Source organism: Vulpes lagopus, chromosome 6 (genome assembly GCF_018345385.1).
Source record: "Vulpes lagopus strain Blue_001 chromosome 6, ASM1834538v1, whole genome shotgun sequence".
Taxonomy (NCBI): Eukaryota; Metazoa; Chordata; class Mammalia; order Carnivora; family Canidae; genus Vulpes; species Vulpes lagopus.
In genome coordinates, this window is record NC_054829.1 from 80,780,284 (window position 1) to 80,807,477 (window position 27,194).

Below are 27,194 nucleotides of genomic sequence, written 5' to 3' on the forward strand. Positions count from 1 at the left end.
TCACCATTAGCAAAACCTGTGCTCATTTCAATTATCTGTTGGCTACAATTTTATTTTCTATGATATATTTTTGTCCTCTCCTGATGTTTTGTTTTGTTTTGTTTTTTTAATTTTTTATTTATTTATGATAGTCACAGAGAGAGAGAGAGAGAGGCAGAGACACAGGCGGAGGGAGAAGCAGGCTCCATGCACCGGGAGCCTGATGTGGGATTCGATCCGGGGTCTCCAGGATTGCGCCCTGGGCCAAAGGCAGGCGCCAAACCGCTGCACCACCCAGGGATCCCCTCTCCTGATGTTTTGATTTAGGACCATTGAAGTTTTTTTAATTACTTCATAAAAAAAATGTATAATTTAAGGTTATTTAAGGCACATATTATTCTCTCTCAACCTTCTGCCTCTGTCTTTCCTGAACAAAAGATTACTGATTTACCTTTTTTATGTTTTGTTATCAAGTCCAGGTATGTATCAAAGGCATATCTTACCAGCTTCTTAAGGGCAAAACAATGGATTTTTAAATGCAATGTGTTTTACCCAACAATAATGATCTCTGCTATCCAATTTCCATTGGGATGTTTGATGCATCTGTCATACTGACAAGAGAGTTATGCTTTGTACAAATAAAAGGTTGCTGAGTGTATGGTATGATTGATGGATGATTAGGAAACTGCCTTACCATCTACTCAAAAATACCTCCTCTTAAAGTGACAAAGGATACACCCCACAATTAGAGATGTGTGGCATTGGCAAATGAAAGAAGAGACAGATTATTTCATATTAATATACAAGTGTCTGATAACATCCTCACCCCAGGCTCTTAGCAAGGCAGAAGTCTAGAGGAGAAAGGAAGTGAAAGCAGGTACAAGAGCAAGAGAAGCAGATTCTGAGGATCAAGTCACACACCCCATGGCAGTCTCATGGTATAACCTGAACATTTGTTAGAAATAACCCAGTGCCAGGTGGTGCTCCTCCAGGAATAATCAGATAAAGCCTGGTTCCTATCCTTAACTCAGTTGAGAAATAAGAATGGTAAATCAATTATTACAAATTAGGCTAGCTGAGGGTTGTAGGTTCCCATGGCAGGTATTATGTGATATGAAATTTGAAGATTGAAGAGGACGTAGCTAGATAGGAGGGGAAAATGTGGAGAGGGCAGACCAGCAAAGAAAACAGCATGTCATGTCTGCAAGTAGAGAAGTCCTGGCAGGGCCTGGAATGACATGTTCAAAGAAATATACATAGGGCGTCTGGGTGGCTCAGTTTGGTTTTGGCTCAGCTCATGATCTCTGGATTATGAGATCAAGCCCAATGTTGGGCTCCATACTTGAGATTCTTTCTCTCTCTCTCTCAATCTCTCTCTCTTTCTCTTTCTCTCCCCATCTCTTTCTCCCCCTGCTCATGCCCAAGCTCTCTCTCTGAAATAAGTAAATCTTAAAAGAAGAAGAGAGGAAGAAGAGGGAGAAGAAGAAGGAGGAGAAGAAGGAGAAGAAGAAGGAGAAGAGAAGAAGAAGGAGGAGGAGAAGGAGGAGGAGGAGGAGGAGAAGGGAAATGCACATAATGGGGAAAGCTCAAGAGAACTCTGGGGTTGACAGTGCATGGAGTGGCCAGAGAGGCAGCTTCTAGATTTTGGAGAGTTTGTGCTTAGCTACAGAGTGTGTTTAGAAAGCCATTGGTATTAGGTAAGTATTTTAAACAGAGAAGTAATATCTGATGTGATATTTTAACAGATAATCATAATTACAAGGTGATGATGGATGAGAGGGAATGAAGACAAAAGGGAGGGCTGATTGTGAAGCTATTGTATTAATCCACAAAAGGATTGGTGTCTGATGCATTTGGAAAGAAGCAGATAGACCCGGGAGATTAAGGAGGTAGAATCTATAAGACTTGATGAGAGACAGGATGTGCAGTGAAGGAGAGAGATGACCCACATTTTGAGCTTAGGTGACTAGGTGGATAGTAGTACCACTTACTGATGAGTATGACTCATGACTCATGGGATGCCTGGGTCCTCAGCGGTTGAGTGTCTGCCTTTGGCTCAGGGTTTGATCCCTGGAACGGGATCAAGTCCCACACTGGGCTCCTGCAGAGAGCCTGCTTCTCCCTCTGCCTTTGTCTCTGCCTCTCTCTCTCTCTCTCTCATGAATCTATAAATTCTTAAAAAAAAACATGACTCATAAACATAAGACATTGCTTCTGTGTGGCTACTAAAAACTGGCAAAGGAAGGAGAAGCAGAATCTGTTGTGAAGGAAAATACTGCATAGGATTGTGGTGTAGTGCAAAGAGTTCTGGTGTAAGTTTATGGAACAAGTTCAAGTTAATGATCTCTCTTGTAAATATAAAATACCTTATTATTTGAATGAAGAAGGCCTTTAGATAGAAACGTGTCAGCTGAGGAAGGATACCTAGATGAGTAGCTCTAATTCTTTCTACTTCATGTTTTCTTCTTTGACTTTTCCTACTATCTCCATGATGGAGCCCAACAAATAGCTGCTCCCATTTTCATTCTGTCCTAGGAAAACCAGTACATCTTTCTTTGACTTAGCTCTGTACAGTTGAGGTAGACAGACATTTTTTAGAGATAGCTTTCCACATCATGTACAGAAATACCAAGTTGACCAGAGAAAAGTTAAAGTCTGAAATGTTTAGCTTCCCTTTCTGCCTCAGGTTGTTTTTCTATTATGTGGATTCTCAGTTCTTTAGTCTGTGTTGTTTCAGTGTTATTTTTGTTATTTCTCTGTGATCACATTCTAATTATAACTTATATTCCTGCTTCCCCAATCTTGAGTACAAAATGAGGTCACATTCCTTTTAACATTCAAAATAAACTTTAACCCTGTGGTCCATCCCAGTATCCTGTCATAAAGTGTTTATTTCTTTTTCAACTTGCTCCCTTAAGGTAACTCCAAAGCCTCCACAATGTCTAATATATTATCTTATTACTGCTGAGTACAAATTACTACAAATTTGGCAGCTTAAAATAACACTTATTTAGTATGTCATAGTTAGTAGATCAGAAGTCTAGCATGGCATGGCTAGATTCTCAGGTTCTCACAAGGCTGAAATTAATTTGTCAGGCGACCTAGATTCCTGTCTAGATATTCTGGGGAAAAGGCCTCTCCCAAGCCCATTTTGATCACTGGAAGAATTCACGTCCTTCTAGTTATAGGACTGAAGTCCCTGTTGCCTCTCAAAGCCAGCAACAATGCATCAAATCCTTCTCATGCCTTGAATTACTCTGCCTTCCTCCGCTGTTTTTAAGGGCTCTTGTGGTTACTGTGTACCCACCTAGATAATCCAGGATTTTCTCATTTTAAGGTCAAACAATTTATAAACTAGGTTATATCTGCAAAGTCCCTTTCACCACAGAATGTAACATATTTGTAGATACAATGCCAATACAATGTCACATCTACCTATTTCCAAGAGGTGAGTCTTAGTTGCTATCTTTTGAAAGACACAAACTCACAAAATCATTTCCAATATGATATAACAAGTTATCCCTATCAAAAACCTAGGCACCTACCAGGTCAAGTGCCTTCCCTTTCTAGAGGGTTGTGATTTAAACACAAGAACATCGAGCCTCTCAAAATCGTATTCCTTGTAGTACCAAATGATCTTGTTTCCCAGACAAGCACTACCATCAAAACTTGATAATGCACCTGCCTACTAAAACTCCTGACCACCTAAGAAAGGCATTTTAATGACGTAGGGCTAATATATCTCCATATTCTCACCTCCAGCTTCATGCTGGTCCATCACAGCTCCACACTGCCAAACCTTTTTCAGAATATTCACTTATAATATGACTATTGCATATCTCTTTTAGCTTACACAAACTCAGAGCTGTTTCACCTCAAAGCACACCTACCCAACCTGAGCCTGGAGGAGCGGTCAGTATCTCTTACAACATACTTACACCCAGTGTTTTCTTCCCAATTTCCCTACCTGATCTCTAGGAGCCTAGATTCTCTCTTCCAATATGCTAGCCTGGCTTTTAATGAAAGCCTTTACTTGGCACATGGTTATGAGTAAAAAAAATATAATTCCCAAAGTTTTTCTACAGATATGAAAGAAAAGTGTGGTAATTGCAACACAGATTTTGTGGCTATTCATAGAAAGATCAGTAAACTGAAAGAGCATCTTAATATTCATAATGTAAAAATGAATGATGAGCTTGCTGATGCAGTAGGTCTGAATATTTTCATATTCACAAAATTTGAGTTGCCAAGACATTCCAGGATAGAAAGAATACGACAGATCAAAGAATGTTTGTATTTTTAATATGTTTGTTATTTTTAGAGAACAGAATTTTAATCTTATAATTCAATAGAAACAGCAAAGATTACTTATCTACATAATCTCCTTAGCTTAAGATAAATACATGCTAGCCCTTAAGAGGAAAGTTACTAATAATAATCACCATGTTAGGGATCCCTGGGTGGCGCAGCGGTTTGGCGCCTGCCTTTGGCCTGGGGCGCGATCCTGGAGACCCGGGATCGAATCCCACATTGGGCTCCTGGTGCATGGAGCCTGCTTCTCCCTCTGCCTGTGTCTCTGCCTCTCTCTCTCTCTCTCTCTCTATGACTATCATAAATAAATAAAAATTAAAAAAAAAAAATAATCACCATGTTAGGCCTTTTCTCATTCCTTGCTTGCATTTGACAATGAGGATCTCCCCATTACTTTTTCATATCTTCTACTCCTCTTGGTTCTTGTGGCGCTGTCCTTGTCCTACCTCCTCTTACATTTGTATGCAATTCTCTGTCCTCCTCTCCCTGAGATGAAACAACTCTTTCTTTGTGACTACTTTTTTTTTTTTACCATAAAGGGACAATTTGTCTCAAAAAGTCTCTATTTGGAATTTATTCCTTGCCTTCCTCCTTCTGGTTTGCTCCCAAGGAAGAATTTTTACTACTTTCATGGGATATAAGACTATTGCCCTAGCCTAAGAAACCTGACACAGAGGACTAGTTAGCAGACAAACAATGAAATAATCAGCTTAAAATCATAGATTGAATGCTGATTTTGCTGCATAATATCTAGAACATTCTGTTAATTTTCTTTTCTATAAAGTGATAATTTAATAATAATACCAGCATATACATACATATATAACCTGTCTATCTCACATGATTGTTTTGGAGGTTAAAAAATAGTATAAAGGTGAAAGTTCTTTGTAAATGATAAACCACTACATCAATGTAAAACAGCATTAGCAGCAGTTGTTTTGATAATATCAGGAAGAGAATGAAAGCAAGGAAGGGCTCTCTGTGATTGCCCACCCCATCCCTGCACCATCCATTCAAGTCTCTGCTTTGAGAAAGCGCTGCTTCTTCAATCTCTTTACTACAAATGGCCACATAGCCCAATTGCTATAGGACTAGCTAGCAGCATTCTTGCTTGACCTTGAGGTTTTCTTTCTAGGATTTGCAACTGAGAGGTGCTCCAAAATGTTTCTAATAATTCCTCTGATTGAAAAATCAGAAAGTGCTTTGGGTAAGTCATAAATTTATTTTCATAGCCCTATTGTGGAAGAAATATGGTAATGCGTTTATCTGTTACTATCACCCACACCTTTCTCACTGCCTGGGGGCTGGAAATTCTAGATGCCCCACCAGAGGGCTGGAGTCCCCAGTGAGGAGGCCAGAGAACAGTTTAAGAGTATGGAAACAGGCATGACATCCTCAGAACTTCTTCCTGTAAGAAGGATCCCTCTGTACAAGAAGCTCTTTGGTGGGGACCTAAGAAATCTTCCCCATTGGGCTATATTATTCTCTACCCTTGAGAAACTATTACAATTAGTCAAGTATCCTAGGTGTTATATTCCATTCACCATTCCCTCAGTGCTTTCTACAACCAGTCCATCCACTTGAGAGCGCACTTCTCGTTCAGAGCCCCATGGTGAGTGAGCATGCCACACAGGTGCTAATTTGCCTTCTGGCACAAATGAAAATTGAAGAGTCATGGCCTGCCCTCAATGAGCTCCCCCTTTTATCCCTGTGCCTTAAAATAATAGGAGAGCCAGCCTTACTAGCTCTCCTTGCTTCCTTCACTGAGCACACTCTGTCCCCAGAAGGAAGGCACATACAAAGTTTCTGCATTTAGTAGGAGACCATTAAGAATCATATTTCATATTTAATTTTCAACCCACAGCAACTTACCTTCTGTCTTACCTCTCAGGGTATGACTGAAAATTCTTTGTGATGGTGAGCGCTGTTATAAGTACATGTTTCAGTTCCTATCGAATCTGCTTTTTACTCTCCTTTCCACCTACAATGCTTGGCCCTATTGCTTTCCATCAGGAAAATCTCACTAGAAATATATTTGACCAAGTCATATATTCTTTTTTGACCCCTACAGCTGCAAAAGACCTCACATAAATTTCTACTGCATCATTTTTCATATGGTACTATAATCTTTTGTTCACAGTTCTGATTTCCCATAGACTCTGAGTTCCTTGAAGATAAGAACTGTTTTCCTGGGGTGTGTGTGTGTGTGTTATAGTTAAACACTCAGGACTATTCCTGGCACAAAACAATTGCTCCAAATTCTGTTAAGTTGAACTGAATGACCACTTAGACTATCGGTCAGTCATCAGGGCTTTTAATGGCCTCAATTATTTTAATACTTACAAGTGTGTTGTTCAACAGTTATCTATATTTTCCTAACTGGCATAAGCATTTATTAAATAGCTGATTGAATTTAGAGATACAATATGTCAGGTTTGATCTGGCTGGTAGTGAAATGAAATAGAGAGGCCAGGCAAAGGTGGGTAGAGGCAAGCTTTTAATGGAAGCGCTCTCGGGTGAGGTTCTGCGCCCGCCAGGGCAAGGGAGTGAGAAGGGGAAGTCGTGCGTGGGGATAATACAGGCAGGCTTTGATAGGGAAGGGTAGGGTGGTGCGGGTATAGGGTGATAGCTGCTTAGGTCTACTATTTATGGTATGGGGTTAGGTAAGGTTTGGTTTCGGTTCTCTGCATAGGCCCTATTTTCCCCATGATGACATGCCCTTGGGCGTCTGCTAGTGGCAGGAAAATCCCAAGGCGAGGGTGACAAGATGGAGGGACCACGGCCACTCTGTTGGTGCCTGCCGATGCCCCTTGATCCTGCGGGCCCAACACGGTATAGGGTGATGAACGTGCGGTAATGAATATATGGTAACTTATGGCAACACTAAACTTTAGATTCCATATTCTTACCAACCAAAATAATTGATCAAACATTTATTTTTCATGGAATCTGGTAGTTCAGAAAATTAGTTTTTGTAGAATGTTATGCTACTTTGATATTATTTGAAAAATAAATATTTGTTGGTTTTTTTCATTTGTTTGTTTTTTTACCTTTTTTTAAATTGAAGTTCAATTTGCCAACATATAGTATAACACCCAGCGCTCATCCCCATTACACTCAGAACGGACACCCAGTGCCCGTCATCCAGTCATCACCCCATCCCCCCGCCCACCTCCCCTTCCACTACCCCTTGTTCGTTTCCCAGAGTTAGGAGTCTCTCATGTTTTGTCACCCTCTCTGATTTTTCCCCACTCAGTTTCCCTCCTTTCCCTTATAATCCCTTTCACTATGCCTTATACTCTCCATGTGAGTGAAACTATATGATGATTGTCCTTCTCCGATTGACTTACTTCACTCAGCATAATACCCTCCGGTTCCACCCAGATGGAAGCAAATGGTGCGTCCTTTCTTTCTTTTTTATGATAGTCACAGGGAGAGAGAGAGAGAGAGAGAGAGAGAGAGAGAGAGAGAGAGGCAGAGACATAGGCAGAGGGAGAAGCAGGCTCCATGCACCGGGAGCCTGACGTGGGATTCGATCCCGGGTCTCCAGGATCGCGCCCTGGGCCAAAGGCAGGCGCCAAACCGCTGCGCCACCCAGGGATCCCTGGTGCATCCTTTCTGATGACTGAGTAATATTCCATTGTGTAGATAGACCACATCTTTATTCATTCATCTTTTGATGGACACCAAGGCTCCTTCCAGACTGACTATTGTGGACATTGCTGCTATGAACATTGGAGCACAGGTGTCCTGGTGTTTCATTGCATTTGTATCTTTGGGGTAAATACCCAGTAGTGCAATTGCTGGGTCATAGGGCAGTTCTATTTTTAACTCTTTGGGGAACCTCCACACAGTTTTCCAGAGTGGCTGCACTAGTTCACATTCCCACCAACAGTGGAAGAGGGTTCCCTTTTCTCCACATCCTCTCCAACATTTGTTATTTCCTGTCTTGTTAATTTTCCCCATTCTCGCTGGTGTGAGGTGGTATCTCATTGTGGTTTTGATTTGTATTTCCCTGATGGCAAGGGATGCGGAGCATTTTCTCATGTGCTTGTTGGCCATATGTATGTCTTCTTTGGTTAAATTTCTTTTTGTCTTCTGCCCATTTCATGATTGGATTGTTGGTTTCTTGGGTGTTGAGTTTCATAAGTTCTTTATAGATCTTTGATACCAGCCCTTTATCTGATATGTCATTTGCAAATATCTTCTCCCATTCTGTATGTTGAATGTTTATTATTTTAGATTAAATTTTATGTTTCTATGCCACAATTGCTATTTCATATAATTTTTCCACAGCAATAACATTTTTAAAAAATATTTTACTTATTTATTCATGAGAGACACAGAGAGGCAGAGACACACAGGCAGAGAGAGAAACAGGCTCCATTCAGGGAGCCTGATGCAGGACTCAATCCCAGGATTCCGGGATTACTCCCTGAACCAAAGGCAAATGCTCAACCACTGAGCCACCCAGGTGTCCCAATGATAACATTTTTTTAAAAAGAGCAACCATAAGAAAATATGCTTTAGCATTGTTTAAACATCTTTATCATGTCTTTGGCAAATCTATGTCAAAACTTTGGAGACATTTTACATAAACACTGGATAAATCAACTCTAAAATGTTTAGATTTTTAGGTGTGTCGACCACACACTTGGTTTGTCCAGCATCATCTGAGCTTACTCTTGTTGTCTTGGCAAAATTAGTAGCAATCTCTATCTTTTCTGAGAAGGTTATAGTTTGGACAGTAAAATTATAAGGTCATCTTACTTACAGGATGTCTACACTGAGATTAAAGAAAAGGAGACAATAATGTTTAACATCTAAATGTCTCTGTGATTGATATGAAACCTCCTGTTTTTTTTCATTTTTCAATAAAATCTTAACAAAACTAGTTTTGTATGGTTTTAATCTTATTTCTATTTTCATAAATTTCCTTTAAATATGAGTATTTCTCTATCCAACAAATTATATTTTATAAATGTACCTTCTTTCTTTTTATCTCAAAGGGAATGTGCTTTAATTTTATAACCATATGTAAGTCTTAAGTACTGTGAAAGCCTACTAGTCCAACTGTATAAAACCCAAAAAGATTTTATTATTAATGGAGTTTAAAACAAAACTCCTTCCTAATTATTATAAATTGTTGATTGTATTCATGGGGAAAATCCCTGAGATGATAATAGCTTCAATTCTAGTGATGTGTTCTCTGTGATATCTACTCTCATGTTTATGTGGTAGTGATTTTATCTCTATTCTTTACATACTGCTCTGCTTTACATATGGTGACTGCACAATCGTTATATTTATTCTACATTCAACCCTAAGGCCTTAGCTTGCCTTTAAATGTATTATTATGTTCATCTTTCAAATCTTCAATAACATTGTCCATTTTGTGCTTTCATAATTTCCATAAGTATGCCCCTTCCATTACATTTGAAGGAAAGTAGTGAGCAAAACCGGGCCAAACAAGGTATCATGGACAATGGCTTTGAAATTTACTCCCCCTGGTGGTCCAAAGCTCTGTTGCCCTGTGATGTCATGAGAATATTTTCTCTGGCATCAACCGGTACCATGTAAAATAAATGACAAACAGGTAATTGTCTCCAAAAACATACACAAATTTCCCTTATCACTTAATGAGCAGACTTTCCACAGATTTCATTTTATTATTACAATTTATTTGTATAAGTTGCATATAAGTACACTCATACCTATACACTAAAATGCCCAATCCTCAGGATTTTTGTCATAGAAAGTAAATGGATAATTGTTCTTTCATTCCAAAAGCTTAAATCATTGTACCTAAATTACCTCATAAGTTCTTCTATCTGTTATAAATAGGAAAGTTTAAACTTTCCTATAAGCATTTTCAAGTTGTGAACACCGAGACATAAATCAAAATAATGTATAAGAGCTCATTGAATCAAAAGAGACTTTTATACTGGAATATTAGCATTGTAAAGAGACTTTGAAATTTATAGTTCACCTTCTGAACTTCAAATCAGAGAAAAGTGAAATCATTTTAATAATAATAATAATAATAATAATAGTAGAGATGGATATATATGTATCAATTCTTTAATCAATAAACATTTATTGAGTGTCACTTACTGATATAGAGAGCACAGCAAGAATAAATAAGTTTGGAAGGTGAAAAGGAAAATTTATATTTTGATAGGTCGAGATTTAGGAATCTATCATTTATCCCAGTAAGTACAATTAAGCAGGTGGGTGGATTATTAGTTCAGGTGAGAAAACTGAGATGGAGCAGGAAATGAGGTAAATTGGCATGGAGAAGATGTGTTTAATTATAATGTCTAGCAGAAAGATGTGACAGCCTGAAGAAAATCTGAATTTGGGGAAGTTTTTTAATCTCTTTCTCTTCCCTTTCTCTTTCTTATTCCACTTCTTTCTATTCTTTTCTTCCTTAATCTTTCTTTCTACTCTTTTTCTTTCCTTCCTTCCCTCCTTCCTTCCATTTTTCCTTCTTTCCTTTCCTCCTGCTTCCCTCTTTCTTTTTTTTTTTCTTTTCTCTCTTTTGTCTTTTCTTCTCTTCTATTTTCTTTTCTTTTCTTTCTTTTTCTTGTTTAATTGGGATCACTGGCATGTTTGTTGGTCCTGGGGAAGATTTCATAGTGAGATGAATTTGATATCAGAAAAAATTAGATAATTATTTGAGTAACAAAAGAGACAGTAAGGGGTGGAATTTCAAACATACATGGGTATGATCTTTTCTTGGAAAGGAAGAGGGACAACTATTCTTGTGAGTTGAATGGAAGAAGGTAGGGGACATAGTCAATATAGACAAATTTGCTACTGATAGAACAGGATATTTATCCTGTTTTATTTATTTCTATTTTACTGTCCTTTATTTTGCTAATAAAGTAAGAGGTAAAGTCATTTGAGACTCTGGAGGAATAGGAGGTATGAACAATATAATGAATGGTAAAGAAGATAACTAGAGAAATGTAAAAAAATTCTCTGCAGTGTCTAAAATCCAACAGAGGTTAGAGATTTGGAACTTAGAATTACATCAGTGGCACACTTGTTTCAACAAGAGTTGTCAGAAGACCATATGGAGGAACAGAGAAGAAAAACATTTGAATCAACTTTGAACTGGTATTTTTCAATATAAATAGGGTCAGTTGAGCAATAAAGTTGTGACAACTGGCAAGTATCTTGTGAATCATGGGTAAATAAAGAAGTAAGGAAATAAGTCGTTGTAAATTAAGATTAAAAGGATGAGCCAAGTAATTCAAGGCCTTAATGAAGTAAGACAGTAGTATAGATGAACTAACAAAAAATACTAATAGACAATAAGAATTCAATAAGAGTTATGAGTTATGATAATATCTAGAGTGTAGATCTGGATATAGGTGGCTTAAAGGGAGTAGAATTAAATTTAAGATATACCTTAATTCATTTTTCATTGATAAGAACTTTGTCTCTTAAAAGTAATCAAGAAATAACACATAAAGACCATTTGGATTAGTGACATTAGCAAGGTAGTAGAGTAAGAATCTGTGGACTCTCTTTCCCCTTGCAAATAGAGATTCAGCAACAATTCTCAGATTTCCTTTGCGAGAAATTAAGAAAGTAATTAAAATGCTCCTGCACCTCAGACAAATGTAAAACCAGCTTGACCAAACCCAGTAGAGAGGTTTGGACACCCTCTTGCTGTAATTCTCACTCCTGACATAGCACCTTATGACCAAAAAGAAACTCCTAGTTTTCACCAAGGGAGGAAGGAGTTGGTTAGTGTATCCAGACTCCCAACTTTTCTGATGGGGCTCCCTAGAAGACTGGTTCCTATCTTCCCAGTCTTTGAGCTCTGATGGGACCAGCATGGTCTATCTACCTTGGGAAGAATGGAGACAGTGACTTGGGCTGGGAGACATGATATATTCTGCTCTCTCTCATTACAGGGAAGTAGACAAAACCCACAGCTGCTTGTTTCTTTCTGGGGAAGAAAATGTTAGAAGAGGCCTCTAGAAATTCCAGCCAGGCTGATTAGTGGAGGTCTTCTTCTGTATGAGGCCAGTCCATGAACATTTGGAGAGGTGCCAGCTTTGTCTAATATATGGACATCAATGGAGAGAGTCAAGGAAAATCAAGAATCAAGCAAAGATATTCAAAGAAGAACAAAATAAATCTCCAGCAAATGACCCTAAAGAAATGGAGTAGTATGATTTACCTTAAAGATAATTCAAAATAATTGTCATAAAGATGCTCACTGAGGTCAAGAGAACCAATACATGAACAAAGTGAGAAATTCAACAAAAGGATAGAAAATATTAAAAAGTACAAAACAGAGACCATGGAGCTAAAGAACATAATAATTGAACTTAAAAAAAAATCAACAGAGGTTTTCACCATTACACTAGATCAAACAGAAGAAAGGATCAGTGAACTCAAGGACAGTTAAGTCAGAGGAGCAAAAGGAAAACAGAATAAAAAATAATGAAGAAAGCTTAATGGACTAATGGATATCATACATTATAGAATTCCCAGAAGAAGAGAGAGATAAAAGATCAGAAAATTTATTCAAACAAACAATGGCTGAAGACTTTCCAAATCTGAGGAAGAAAATGGACATCCAGATCCAAAAGGCTGAAAGAATACCAATTACATAAATCCATATTAAGACATGTTATAATTAGATTGTCAAAAGTCAAAGACAGATAATTTTGAAAGAAACAAGAGAAAAGTGACTTGTCATATCCAAGGCACTTTCCATATAAAACAGCACATTTTCAGCAATAATCCTGCAGGCCAGAAGGGAGTGGGATGATATATTCACAGTGGTGGGGGAAAAAAAAAGAGGTAGCTAGTAAACCATACCCAGCAAAACTGTCATTCAAAAATTAAGGGCAGATGAAGATTTTTTCATGCAGAGAAAATCTGAGAGTTTGTCACCACTAGATCTGTCTTACAAGAAATGCTAAAAGCTGACGTGAAGGGATGCTAAACAGAAATATGATAGTGTAAGAAAGTATGAAACTCATTGATAAAGATAAATATATAAACAAATACAGAATAGTATATTGCTGTCATGGTAGTGGATAAATAACTCATATTCTACTACAAAAGTTCAAAGATAAGATAAAGTAAAAATAACAGTAAAAGATATACATTATGAATAGATGTAAACTATTACAACAATAATATAAAGTGCATGAGGGGGAGAGGTTAAAGTATAAATTTTATGTATATGATTGAACTTAAGCTTGAAATTTGACTATCAGCTTAAAATTGACTATTGCAACTGTAAGATATTCTATGTGAACCCCAAGATAACTACAAAATAATACTTAGAGAAGATAAGCAAAAGAAAAAATATTCAAACTACATCCTTTTAAAAAATCAACAAAACACAAAGGAAGACAGCAAGAGAGGAAAAGACAAAGGACCCCAAGACTAACAGAAAACAATAAAGTGACAAGAATAACTTTTTCCTATTGATAATTACTTTCAGTGTTAATGGGTTAAACTCCCCAATAGAAAGGTATAGAGTGGGATCCCTGGGTGGCGCAGCGGTTTGGTGCCTGCCTTTGGCCCAGGGCGGGATCCTGGAGACCCGGGATGGAATCCCACGTCAGGCTCCCCCTGTGGAGCCTGCTTCTCCCTCTGCCTATGTCTCTGCCTCTCTCTGTGTGACTATCATTAAAAAAAAAAATTAAAAAAAAAAAAGAAAAGAAAGGTATAGAGTGGCTGAATGAATCTAAAAATAAAAACCAAGAAAACAAAAAACTACCTGCAGGCTAAAAGAATCTATTCATAGATGTGGAAATTACCTAAATGTATATGGACAGATCAATGTATAGAGAAAATGTGATATATGCATACAACGGAATATTCATTCAGCCTTAAAAGAGAAATTCTGCAATATGTAACAACGTGGGTAAACCTTGAGGACATTATACAAAGTGAAATAAGCCAGTCACAGAAAGACAAATACTCTATAATTACTCTTATGTGAGGTATCTAAACAGTCAAATTAATAGAATTACAGAGTGGAATGGTAGTTGCCTGGGACTGAGGGAATGGGGAATTGAGGAGTTAATAATACATAGGCATAAAATTTCAGCTGAGCAAGATGAACAAGCTATAAAGATCTGCTATATGATATTATACCTGTAGTCATTGTAGCTATAGCTAATGTATTATACACTTAAAAAATTATTGAAAGGGTAAATCTCCTGCTAAGCATTCTTACCACAATAAAATATTTTTTTAAAGAGCACTTGTTTTAGCTTCTGTAGTCTGGGTTTAAGACTGTATTCTAGTATTAACTAAATATGTTAACTTAAAAAATGTAATTATCTTCTCTTGGCTTCAGATTTTCATCTATATAATAGGAGTAGCCATAAATAATATGTAGGGCTCTTACTATAATCAAATTATCCTATATGGATAAAGGAATACCATAGTGCTGTTGCTTATTAGATACATCTGCTCAGATGACTTTTTATGACGTATTTTTTATATCTCTTGCCTCATTAGGATTTTGTTTTCTCTACTTTTCCCTCTTCATACCATAAAAAACACACTCAAAAATATTTCATCTTAAGGAAGGGGGTGGTACCTTAATTTTTTATTTCTCTAGTATATCCTAGTTATCTTGTTTGCTTCACAACCAAATTCTTAAAGACATTATTTTTATTCTGTAATCTGTTCTCATTATCCCTTAAATTCTCTACAATCTAAATTTTGCTCCCACCACTTCACTGTAACTGCTCTTCCTGTAATATCTTTTTGAGTACAAGCTTTGATGGACTCTCATACCTCATATAATTTAAGAAGCATTGGCACTCTCATCTTTCTTAAAGTGCTCTCTCATCATATATTATCCTCTCTTCAGTCTTTCAACAAAATAACTTTTTCCAGATTCTTTTTGATGCTTCAGATGACTGTTTTTAATTGTCCTTTGCTGATTCCTCTTCCTTCCCTGTAAGACTGATGTTCCCAGATTTCATTGTTATCTCTATGTTCTTCTCCTTTGCCCATCTCAGCCACCTCTTTGAATCATTACCACCGTTGCTTCCGAATCTGTTACTTCATCTTAGAAAACTCTGTAAAGTTCAGAATCTCATTTATTATCTATTGATTCAGTTAATGTGTATTCAGCATCTACCATGTGTCAGGTATGGGCTGAGAGGAGATTTTGGAAAAGGGCAGTAAAAGCACAAACTAAGATCTTTGCTTTCATTTTCTTGGATGTTTCACAGGAATTTCAAGTTCAACATCTCCAAAACTGAACCTCCCTTCTCCCCTCAACTCCTTCTTTCTCTTGTATTTTATATCCTGGTAAATAATTCTAACCACTAAGGAATTCAAACCAGAAATCTGAGAGTAATCCTGTGCTCTCATTTTGTTGACATCCCCTTCACAACATCAAATCCACTTTTTAGTATCTTTTAAATCCAGTTCTTCATTTTTATATATAAGTACACTTTAGGATCACCTGGGCTCTGCATGTATAAAATTTGATCATTTTGTACCTACTTCATGGGGTTGGTGATAGGATTAAATGAGATAATATATTCACTAGGCTTAATACAATATTCAGCACATGGTAATTATTTATTAAATGTCAGTTGTCCTTATTAAATACTAATAATTATCAGCCCTTAGGATTGACATGGAAATTTACCTGTTTCCCATCCTTGCCTAGAAGAACAAAAGTATTGACAATCTAAATTGCTCATCAAAAGTACCTTGTGCTATACAAATTAACTTTTTTTATATAAAGAGTTTATACATATATACATGTATACAGTCTGCCTGAACTTTAATAAAGCTTTTAACTTGAGATCTGAGTAACAAGACGGGAATGTGTGATGTAAATCATTCCACTGTAGCACAGCTATAACTCAAGCATTTTATTGGAATTATCTCTATCTATATATCTCAGAAATAATTATTTAGGGAGACAAATAAAAGGTTTAGAACCACACCTATCTCCTCTATTCCAACTTAGCAATCTTTTAACTGAACAGCCAGTAAGATGGAGGTCAAATTATCTTCTTTATTATGGAATTTGAGAATATAGTTTGGGTGCACAGTCAGATTGGCTACTAATACTTTCACTACTGAATTGAATTTATCACCACTGCTATAGGCTATTACCTTACCATTACCCTACTGGGGGCTGAGCCTACTATGATAAACTGTACTTTGGAAGGCTAGCTAATGTAAGGACCAAAAGAACCATGAATTCTCAGCTCCTTTCCTCTATTCACCAATCATAGAGCCATTCCTGCTCTCTTGGGGAGGACAGACTAAACAGACAAAGCTGGTTAGAAAACCACTTTTCCTAACTAAGAAAGTGCCTCAGAAAGGGAAGATATTCCTGTCTTAGCCATAGGAAAATAGTAGGAAAAGAGAGAAAATAGTTCTCATTAATATGCCCCCAATGATGTAAATATATGGTCAATGTAGTGAGTTCTTCCTAAGTATTGAAAAACTTGAAGGTAAACATTACGTTTTCAGATAATAGCACAAAAATTGATGCCCCAGAAAACACTATAATTCAAAGTGGGCTTAATCAATGAAATCTACTCTTTAAAAATGAATAAGGAATAATAAAAGGCAAAGCAACCCAGAAATAGGATAATACTAGGCATATTAGAAACATGTTAATATGTGAAGATATTAAGATAATATTAGGAATGTGCTAATAGGAATAAGATATGTGAAATTAATATAATTTTTACAGCTCATATTGCAGTATTATATTAACTTTTGACAAGTTGGTATAAAACAAGACATGGAAAAAATAGGAAGTATCCATAGATCAAGCAAGAAAACAAAGGATAAAATGAAAGCAATGTTGAACAGTAGAAAGAAAGAACACACGTGTGCTTTGAAACACACAAATCTGGGTTGAAATATTAGTCCTATAACATATTAGTTGCAGAGCCTTATCAATGCCAGTTGACCTCCCCTAGTCTCCTTGCCTGGTTTGTGAAATGGGGGCAACTTCATATGGGTGTAGTGCTAGAATACGTCACATCATGCTGGCCTATGGTAACCTCTCACATTCACATAATTTCCTCAATCCCTGGGAAACATATTGGAAAATAAAGCCTGAAAGAAATGATTAATTTGTTTCGAATGAAAAGAGGTGACTTAGCTTGCCTTCCAGTAAACAGTCTCTTAATACCCTGAATACTCTTAAGACCCTGAAGAATCTAAGTTGGAAGAAATACTTCAAATTGCATCACTTCTCTTCTTGACTTCCTGGGAAATATAATACTGGACTAATTCCTAGTTCCTAGAGTGTTCAAACCAGGAAATTATGCAACATTGTCATAAATGTGTATTTAAATAATTTGAGAATGATTAAATCTAATGTTTTCTGCAAGAATTTTAATCACACAGGTGTCTTACATTGTTATATAGACTATGATCCAGTTCATCTATCTTGAAACTAAACTGCCCCAAATATTTTCTGAAATGTATTTGTCAATTTTTGTTATTATATAATATTACATGTTACCTATATTAATGCATACTAATTTTTAATTAGTATTTATTTTTCTAGCTTTTACAACTGGGACAGTCATATTGCTGTTTGTAATTCAACTCCCAATTATCAAGTGATTGCTGATAATCCAGAAGGCTTACTTTTCAAATACAAAAGAGACAGAAAAATTCTCAATGTGGACCCAAAGGTAAGACTGCTCTTACATTTATATATCCCCCTGAATTTTATTGTATTTCTACAACTATTATTAAAACTATTATTAAAATCTATTAAATATTTGACATTCTTAAGTATTTAAATCTAGAAATAAAGGACTATGTTGAAATATAAGACATGCATTATTCTTTTTTTTTCTTTTCATGTGTTTTTTATTTTTTTAAATTAATTTTTATTGGTGTTTAATTTACCAACATACAGAAAAACACCCAGTGCTCATCCCGTCAAGTGTCCACCTCAGTGCCCGTCACCCATTCCCCTCCAACACCCCCCCTCCTCCCCTTCCACCACCCCTAGTTCGTTTCCCAGAGTTAGGAGTCTTTATGTTCTGTCTCCCTTCCTGATATTTCCCAACATTTCTTTTCCCTTCCTTTATATTCCCTTTCACTATTATTTATATTCCCCAAATGAATGAGAACATACACTGTTTGTCCTTCTCCGATTGACTTATTTCGCTCAGCATAATACCCTCCAGTTCCATCCACGTTGAAGCAAATGGTGGGTATTTGTCGTTTCTAATGGCTGAGTAATATTCCATTGTAGACATAAACCACATCTTCTTTATCCATTCATCTTTCGATGGACACAGAGGCTCCTTCCACAGTTTGCCTATTGTGGCCATTGCTGATAGAAACATCGGGGTGCAGGTGTCCCGACGTTTCATTGCATCTGAATCTTTGGGGTAAATCCCCAGCAGTGCAATTGCTGGGTCGTAGGGCAGGTCTATTTTTAACTCTTTGAGGAACCTCCACACAGTTTTCCAGAGTGGCTGCACCAGTTCACAGTCCCACCAACAGTGTAAGAGGGTTCCCTTTTCTCCGCATCCTCTCCAACATTTGTGGTTTCCTGCCTTGTTAATTTTCCCCATTCTCACTGGTGTGAGGTGGTATCTCATTGTGGTTTTGATTTGTATTTCCCTGATGGCAAGTGATGCAGAGCATTTTCTCATGTGCATGTTGGCCATGTCCATGTCTTCCTCTGTGAGATTTCTCTTCAAAGACATGCATTATTCTTAAAGAAACTCCAAACCTAATCAATTATCAGAAATCAATAAGGAAGAGTTTGAGGGGAATTTAAGTAGAACTCACAAGTGAGAATGCTTCTTCAAGCCTACTAGCAAAATTAGATTCAGGAAGTGGGCAATGCATTTGTGGGTTCTGATCCTGTAGATGTCCAGTACGTTTTGCTCTAAGTGGGAAGATGAATCATTTACAGAAGGGACACTCTCACCTCACAATTGTTCTCCGAATTCTAACATCCCTTTTTATATGTGACTAACATTGAAATACACCCTTAGTGTATTTTTAAGTGCTAACTTAGAAATTATATTTTATTTAGATATTTTAAAGACATGTCCCATGATATTTTGAATTTGTTCAAGGACAAATTTTTACATCTTACATATTTTAAAAAACTATGTTTGCATCATGACTTTTAATCATGACTTGTCATGTGTTTGGGGGTGAAGGTTAAAGGTTAAAACTTTACTTAAAGTCATATGTACTTGAGTTGCTTAGGTATTTTTTTAACTTTTGGAAGTCATGTTACTCATATGACAGCATCAGTCTAAAATACAAATTTAAAAAATATTCCTTCATAAGAAAGAAATAAGAATTGTATGATATAACGGGGATAGAAAAAACAAAACAAAACAAAACAAAAATAACGGGGATAGAGGCAAAGACAGACCAAAGGAAAATGACCAAAGATTTCCAAATCTTTTTAGAAATTTAAAATAAAAAAATGATTTTTGTTTCATATCCTTTTAGTACAGTTTATCGCCCCCCAAAAAACGCTGAAAACTACATGTTCAAAAAACGAATAAATGAAATTCTGTAGTAAGAAATGAATTGTTGGAATGCCTGGGTGACTCAGTGATTGAGCATCTGCCTTTGGCTCAGAGCATGATCCTGGGGTCCTGGGATCGAGTCCCACATTGGGCTCCCTGCATGGAGCCTGCTTCTCCCTCGGCCTATGTCTCTGCCTCTCTCTCTGTGTCTTTCATGAACAAATAAATAAAATCTTTAAAAAAAAAAAAAAGGATTGTTGTCTACAATCAGATACAATTCCAAATATCAGAAACTCTAACACAGTGACTTAACAGAATTGAAGCTTCTTTCTCTCCCATGTATGACTCTAGATTGTCAATCTTTCAGTGGCATCTCCACAGTCATTTAGGCCAAAGTGGCCTTCATTCTCATGGCCCAAAACAGATCTCCAGCCAAAACAACCACATTTCAGACAGAACCCATGGAGGGATTTCAGAGGCTGCAAAGGACAGCCCCTTCAGTGACTTTTAAGGAAGTTTCCCAAAAGCTACCACACAAAGGTTTACTTATATTCCAAAGCAAGAGCTTAGTCACATGGCTGTGTCTATCTACTATCTACATGGAAGGCTGGGAAATGTAATCCTTATTCATCTGGTCATGCATTTAGCTGAAATCAGAAGTTCTAGGAAAGAGAGAAAAGAGATTTGGGTAGACAACCAACAATTTCTGACACAACGTTATCTCCTTCAAAAGAACACTACTCTTGGGGCACATGGGTGGCTCAGTAGGAGGAGCATACATACAGCTCTTGATCTTGAGATCATGAGTTCAAGCCCCATGTTAGGTTGTAGAGATTACTTAGATAATTTTTTTTTAAAGAACACTATTCTTTTTTTTGGTCTCAAGTTTCTCATTGGTAAAATGAAGGACTGAATCTGAAAATCATTGGGGCTGTAATTATCATGGATTTTTGAAAACTGGCACACCTTCTCTCTAGTTGTACCTCTTTCCTTCTCACAAATGGGTGTCAAAATTGAGGCAAAGTACTGGAAACCTAATAAATCACATTCACAGAGACTTTTACTCTTAAAGGGCTAAAGATAAGACACAGGCAGAGGGAGAAGCAGGCTCCATGCAGGAAGCCTGACATGGGACTCGATCCCAGGTCTCCAGGATCAGCCCTGGGCTGAAGGCGGCGCTAAACCGCTGAGCCACCCAGGCTGCCCAAGATATAAAATTATTAATGGCTTCATTAAGATGTGTGAAATAAATTTTTGAATTAAATATTAATGATATCACACTTAAACTACTTTAGGGCTCTATTTTAACACACGTAAACTACTTTAGGGCTCTATTTTAACTGAAGGCATATACATACTTCAAGAATGTATGTCATGAATTACAGTTTTTATAGTCTTTATGGAATCATTATTGAATACAAACTGTTACTTGAACATAGTTTAAATAACTAAAACACTGAAATCCTAAATAATCAAACATGAGATTCAAAGATTTAGTCAGCAATACATAAATTTTAACATTTTCTTCTTTGGGGGAGGGAGGTTTTCATTATAATTCCATTATAATTCAAAAGATTCATGATGAGTCTGAAAGAAAGGTATTTCCAAATCCTGGAGAAAGAATAAGAGTTTAGTTAATTAGTGATGAGAGGAAAGAATTATTAAAAGAATTAATTATAGACAAATCATTGGGTGGGACACTTGATAACATTTAGATACTTATATTTATTTATTTATTTATTTATTTATTTATTTATTTAATCTTTCTTTTTTTAAATATTTTTATTTATTTATGATAGTCACACACAGAGAGAGAGAGAGAGAGAGAGAGGCAGAGACACAGGCAGAGGGAGAAGCAGGCTCCATGCATGGGGAGCCCGACGTGGTATTCGATTCCGGGTCTCCAGGATCGCGCCCTGGGCCGAAGGCAGGCGCCAAACCGCTGCGCCACCCAGGGATCCCTAATCCTTCTTTTATTTTTACATTTTTTGAAGATAAGAACTTATAGCTTACCTACTAGAAAATAATCCTGGTTTCAGCATTAATAAACACAATTCTAGGGAATCCCTGGGTGGCGCAGCGGTTTGGCGCCTGCCTTTGGCCCAGGGCGCGATCCTGGAGACCCGGGATCGAATCCCACGTCGGGCTCCCGGTGCATGGAGCCTGCTTCTCCCTCTGCCTGTGTCTCTGCCTCTCTCTCTCTCTCTCTCTCTCTCTCTCTCTCTCTCTCTCTGTGACTATCATAAATAAAAATTTAAAAAAAATTAACACAATTCTATGCCTTACCTTACAATTAACTGGCTTCCTGGCCTTTCGAAATTCACTTAACTTCTCAAGGTTTTCACATTCACAAATGGAAGATGTGGGTGCTTTTGTTTCCTGATCTCTAGGGTCCTTTTACAGCCCTAATTCTCAGAGATTCTGACTCAACTGGTCCCAGGCATACATTTTTTCACAAGCAGCCAGTGTGATTCTGCTATAGATTATGAACCACAATTTGAGAAAAGCTTCTGCCTGAAAAGACTACAATCTCAAGAGATCTGGCACTCTGTTTTCAAACATTTGACTTCAAATAATATATAATACATATATTTTAATTTTCATGGACTAGGTATGAAATTAGTGTGTATAACTCCTACATAATTCTACATACCTTCTTCTAAGAGCCGTGATCCTTTTATATTTCAGGTACCTCATATAGCATCTCTTATAGACCTACAGAAAAATAAAATATAGGCTGTCAAGTTTTTAAAATTACAAATGCACAATAAGAATTGCATTTTTATACTTAATGTTTTCATTAATAATTTTATTTGAAATTCTTCCTAAAATGAACACCATAACTTATAATACTATAAGTATTATAGTATTATAATACTATAAAGTGCTCTAAAATACTGTAAGAACAACCCAACTAAACTCTCCTTTTCCTTTTCTTCAAGTAATCTCTTTGAAATATTTTACACTTGAAATTTTAAAAGGTCAAGATAAACAAAAGGTGGAAACTATGATAAACAAGATGTCTTTCCTTTGTACAACACAGATGTAGACTCATTAATTCTGAAAAGTGGTCCCCATGAAGCATAGTTGTTTGTGAATGGTAAGAGTGGAAAAAAAAATTGTGCAGGTCTTAGAAAGAGTAATATGAGTTCATTGGTTAAGAGATTCCAAATGCAATAAGAGTTTGGTTGCATTGAAAATAGGACCACTGGCTTTCACTTCCCTGCAGCTGTAAAACATCTGGAACAAATAAAGCTAGTTTCTATTTTTGAGTGAAGAATGCTTGTCTGAATGATTCACACCCACCAAAATGTTTCCAGTGTATTATCTTTAGAAGGATTGAGTGGAAGAACTTTGCAATCACTCCCTACATTATATGAACAAATGAAAAAATAGGCATTTTTATTTTGCTTTTAAGAAGCATTGACCATGGGAGAGTTTCAAGTCTTAGAATAATATAGGTGGTCTAAAACCTTTGTGACCTAATCAGAGAGACAGATTGCATAGAACAGTTAAAAACTGGAAAGATCTTCCTTAATGGCACCAGCTTTTCTCCCCTCCCTTCTTCCATTCACTAAATGAGAGAGGTGAGCTCATCACCTGGAAGAATGCCTGTTTAATAGACACTTAATAAGTATTCATGGAATAAAGAATTGATCTCCTCCAAACACACAAAAATAATACTACACTAATTAAAAGTTGAGAAGCAGATTATGTCACTGATACTTGACATAGCAGTGATAGCCGGAATGGGAATAGACCTCGTTCTATATCGATCCAAATAAGTCAGGAGAAAAATTGTGGGAATTTATCAATGGAAACAGCCAGTGTAGCCATAATTTTAAGTTTTTAAATGTTATGCAGAAATCTTAATTTTGGTATGTGCTTTCAAGTCTTGTACAAATCCAGGAATATATAATTTAAACCATTGCAAATTAAGACTTTTGAATTAGAATATGTTTTTGAGGGGCACCTGGGTAGCACGGTCAGTTGAACATCTGCCTCTTGGTTTCTGCTTAGATCATGATCTCTAAGTCATGAATTTCAGGTTTGGGGATGGAGTCCTGCATGGGGCTCCTTGCTCAGCATAGAGTCAACTTGAGATTCTTGCTACCTATACCCCTCCTACTCATGCTCTTTCTCTCTAAAATAAATAAATAAATATTTTTTTAAAAGGTTTTTGATTTTTGAGTAAATTGACTCAAACATGCTTAATGACTTACTCAAAGTCACATAGTTCATTATTAGTAGAGTCTAGCAATGGAGCTTAAATATAAATATTATGAGACACCACAAAAGATCTAAAAATGAGCAAGAGTTCAACCTTTCCCTTAATTAAGTTTATAATAGGGTATATATAAGAAATATAACTGCAGTATAAAGCAGAGAATGATATGCTACCAAAGAGAGAGAGAGAGAGAGAGAGAGAGAGAGAGAGAGAGAGAGATGCCTTGGAAATTCAGTGGAAAAAAGAGATGATTTTTGATCTAGGGTAGGAGCCAGTGGAGAGGGGATGGTGAGAGGACAGCATTGGATAGTTAGGTGATAATGGAGGAGGTAATCTTTTAACTGACCTTGAAAAATGATTAGGAGTTGAACTCATAGAGATGGAGAAGCAGGCAATACCAGGAACGACCCCTGTTAGCAAAGATAAGGTTGACGGGGATAAACCAAAGGAAAGCCTAAGTAGTTCAATTTGGCTGATGTATTGGCTTGGAGAAGGAGTGCTATGGGAATTAAGCATGGAATGGTCATGAAAAGGCTTCAGTGCAGGACTGTTAAGGATCTTGGACTAGACTTAGTAGGAAATGGGGATACACCAAAGCTTCTATGCATGGAAATAACAAGATGAAAGTTATGTTGGTCTTGGTTTATGTTTTGGGGTTTTTTAAAGATTTTATTTACTTGTTTATTTATCTGGGAGGTGGATAGAGAATGCACATGTGAGCAGGGTTTGGGGGTGGAGGCAGGGCAGAAGGAGAGAGAGAATCCCAAGACTGAGACTCTGGGCTGGACACGGAGCCCCACGTGGGGTTCTATCTCATGCCTCTGAGATCATGACCTGAACTGAAATCAAAAGTCAGATGCTCAACTGACTGAGCCACCTAGGCCCCCGAAAGTTATGTTTTAAGGGGATTAGAGGGACTAAATTAGGACAAAGTAGGGAGGACAAACAAGAGAAGATGCTAGCATAACTATTATCCAGGTAAAGACCAAAAGGACTAGAACTAGAGGTCCTGCGGTAGTTAGCAAGTTTCTGAGTTGATGTTTTTACTATTGCTACTACCTGATCATTCAGGCAAAGGCAGAAGTTAGAGAATGCACATCTATCTGGAAAAAGTAATTGAGAGGTCTCACTTTACCCCAACCTTCAGGAATGAAAGAAATAATATGAACTAGTGTTGGATGAGTATAGCAAAAAAAGGTGCACTGAATGAACATCAGTAAGTCTATTGCCTCTTCAATCTTCCATCCTCCTTTTCCTCATCTGATGTTTACTGAGTAACTAATAGGCACTGTGAGGTATAAAAATGAATTCTAAAAGTGGGCTTCTTGCTCTTAAAAGGTTTACTAGTTAATTGAAGGGTGGGTGAAAATATAATATGCACAGAAATGGCAAGCTATCAAGTGAGCTGAAAGGACCGAGGAAGATCTAAAGAATTTAGAGGAGATACAATTTACTCTGGACATTCGAAATCAGTTAATGAAAGAGATAACAACTGAACTGGATATTGAGGCATGGGTATGGTGAGGACATGAGGATTGGGGTAGAAGTATTCTGGTAGGCGGGAACCTCACATACATAGATGAGGAAGCACCAAGTGTGAGCCTGCATGGAAAGGGAGAGGACCCCTTTTGGTTAGAAAGGAATTGTGAGCATGGGCCAGCTGTCAGAATCACCCAGGAAGCTTTAGAATATATTTTGGCTATCCTCATCCCCAAAGATTCTAATTTAATTGGTCCAGGTGGAAGGCCTGAGCATCTGCACTTTTCAGAAGCCTCTGTAACCATGGTTGAGATCAAGGTGTAGGAAGGAGAGGAATAGTAGAGAAATTCAGAGAGAAAATGAAACTCCAAGTGTGGAAGCCAAATCCAGTAGGCTTTTTGCCATTCTACACAGTTCAATGAGAATCTGTACCATTTGTATCATGACTTAGAATCAGAATTTCTGAGTACAAAAATGGTTAAGCTGTTTTGAAAGGAGGTGAAGTTATTGTTCTGTTGGCTGAACTTCATTAGTGTGTAAAAGAAAATCAGTGTGAAAAATATGAAATTCCATAGGACAGAGTCTTATTGTTACTTTGTTTAAAGTCTAATAAAGTCCACTTGAATATAGTCACTTGATAAATGGCTGATAATAAACAAGCAAACATGTTAAAAGATCTTAAAGATGCGTGTTTTTTTGGGAATCCCTGGGTGGCTCAGGGGTTTAGCGCCTGCCTTTGGCCCACAACGTGTTCCGGGAGACCTGGGATCGAGTCCCACATTGGGCTCCCTACATGGGGCCTGCTTCTCCCTCTGCCTGTGTCTCTGTCTCTCTGTGTGTGTGTGTGTGTGTGTCTTTCATGAATAAATAAATACAATCTTTAAAAAAAATGTGTGGTTTTTATTAGATGTACGAAATTGGTGAAACAAAATGACCTATTATAGAATAAATCTTTCTGGATCCATCCTGAGTGTCACAGAACCTGGAAGGCACATCAATGCAGACTGTGCGTAAACTTAGCAGAACGTATTTCTTTTCTTTTATACATCAGTAATCCTCACTGTACAACAGGGCACCTCTAATTCAGACTTGTCCTTTTGAAGATCACAATTGTTCAAACAGAAAAATGTGCTTCTTTGGAATGCAAACTGTTATCATAGAACTTTTCATTGGTGTCCAACCCACAGTGGCTTGAGTAGAAGTGATTTTTGTCAATTCATATCATATTTTACCTTCCTCTCTCCTCACACTGGCCAATCAGAGCCCTAAACTCCACCCCAAGTGATTCAAACTGAACTGGTCTGTGGTGAGGCCCAGGAATCTGTATTTTATAAATGTATCCCTAGGTGATCCTAAAGATTATCTGGATTCGATATCCATTGTTTTGTTATTAATAAATTAGTAATAGTTTATTAGCTGTTGGTTTCATCTTATACCTTACACATGTCCATAAAGTAATCCAACTCCACTCCTCTAAAACAGGTTTTAATTCAACATTCTTAATTGTAAGTAGTCTAAATTATAGATTCCTGAGACTGTACAGACTAGAAAGTACAGACTGTATACCAAAGACTTCTGGATAACCTCCCCAGTAACATAACTAACCATATTAGTGCCTCCAGGAGCAAATTGCTGCTATTTTTCCTCACGTGGATCATTACAGATTGAGGTGATGGTAACCATTCTTGCTATCATGGTCT

The 27,194-nt window shown here is 37.2% G+C and overlaps 1 protein-coding gene across 3 annotated transcripts in view; it reads left to right on the top strand.

Moving 5' to 3' along the window:
- The window catches only part of CFAP299 (cilia and flagella associated protein 299), a 580,645-nt gene that overhangs the window by 543,159 nt on the left and 10,292 nt on the right, over positions 1–27,194 (top strand). For all 3 annotated transcript variants that reach the window (XM_041760116.1, XM_041760115.1, XM_041760117.1), the window contains exon 5: positions 17,840–17,969. In XM_041760116.1, coding sequence (XP_041616050.1) covers positions 17,840–17,969 — 130 coding nt within the window. The remainder of the gene's footprint in view (positions 1–17,839; positions 17,970–27,194) is intronic.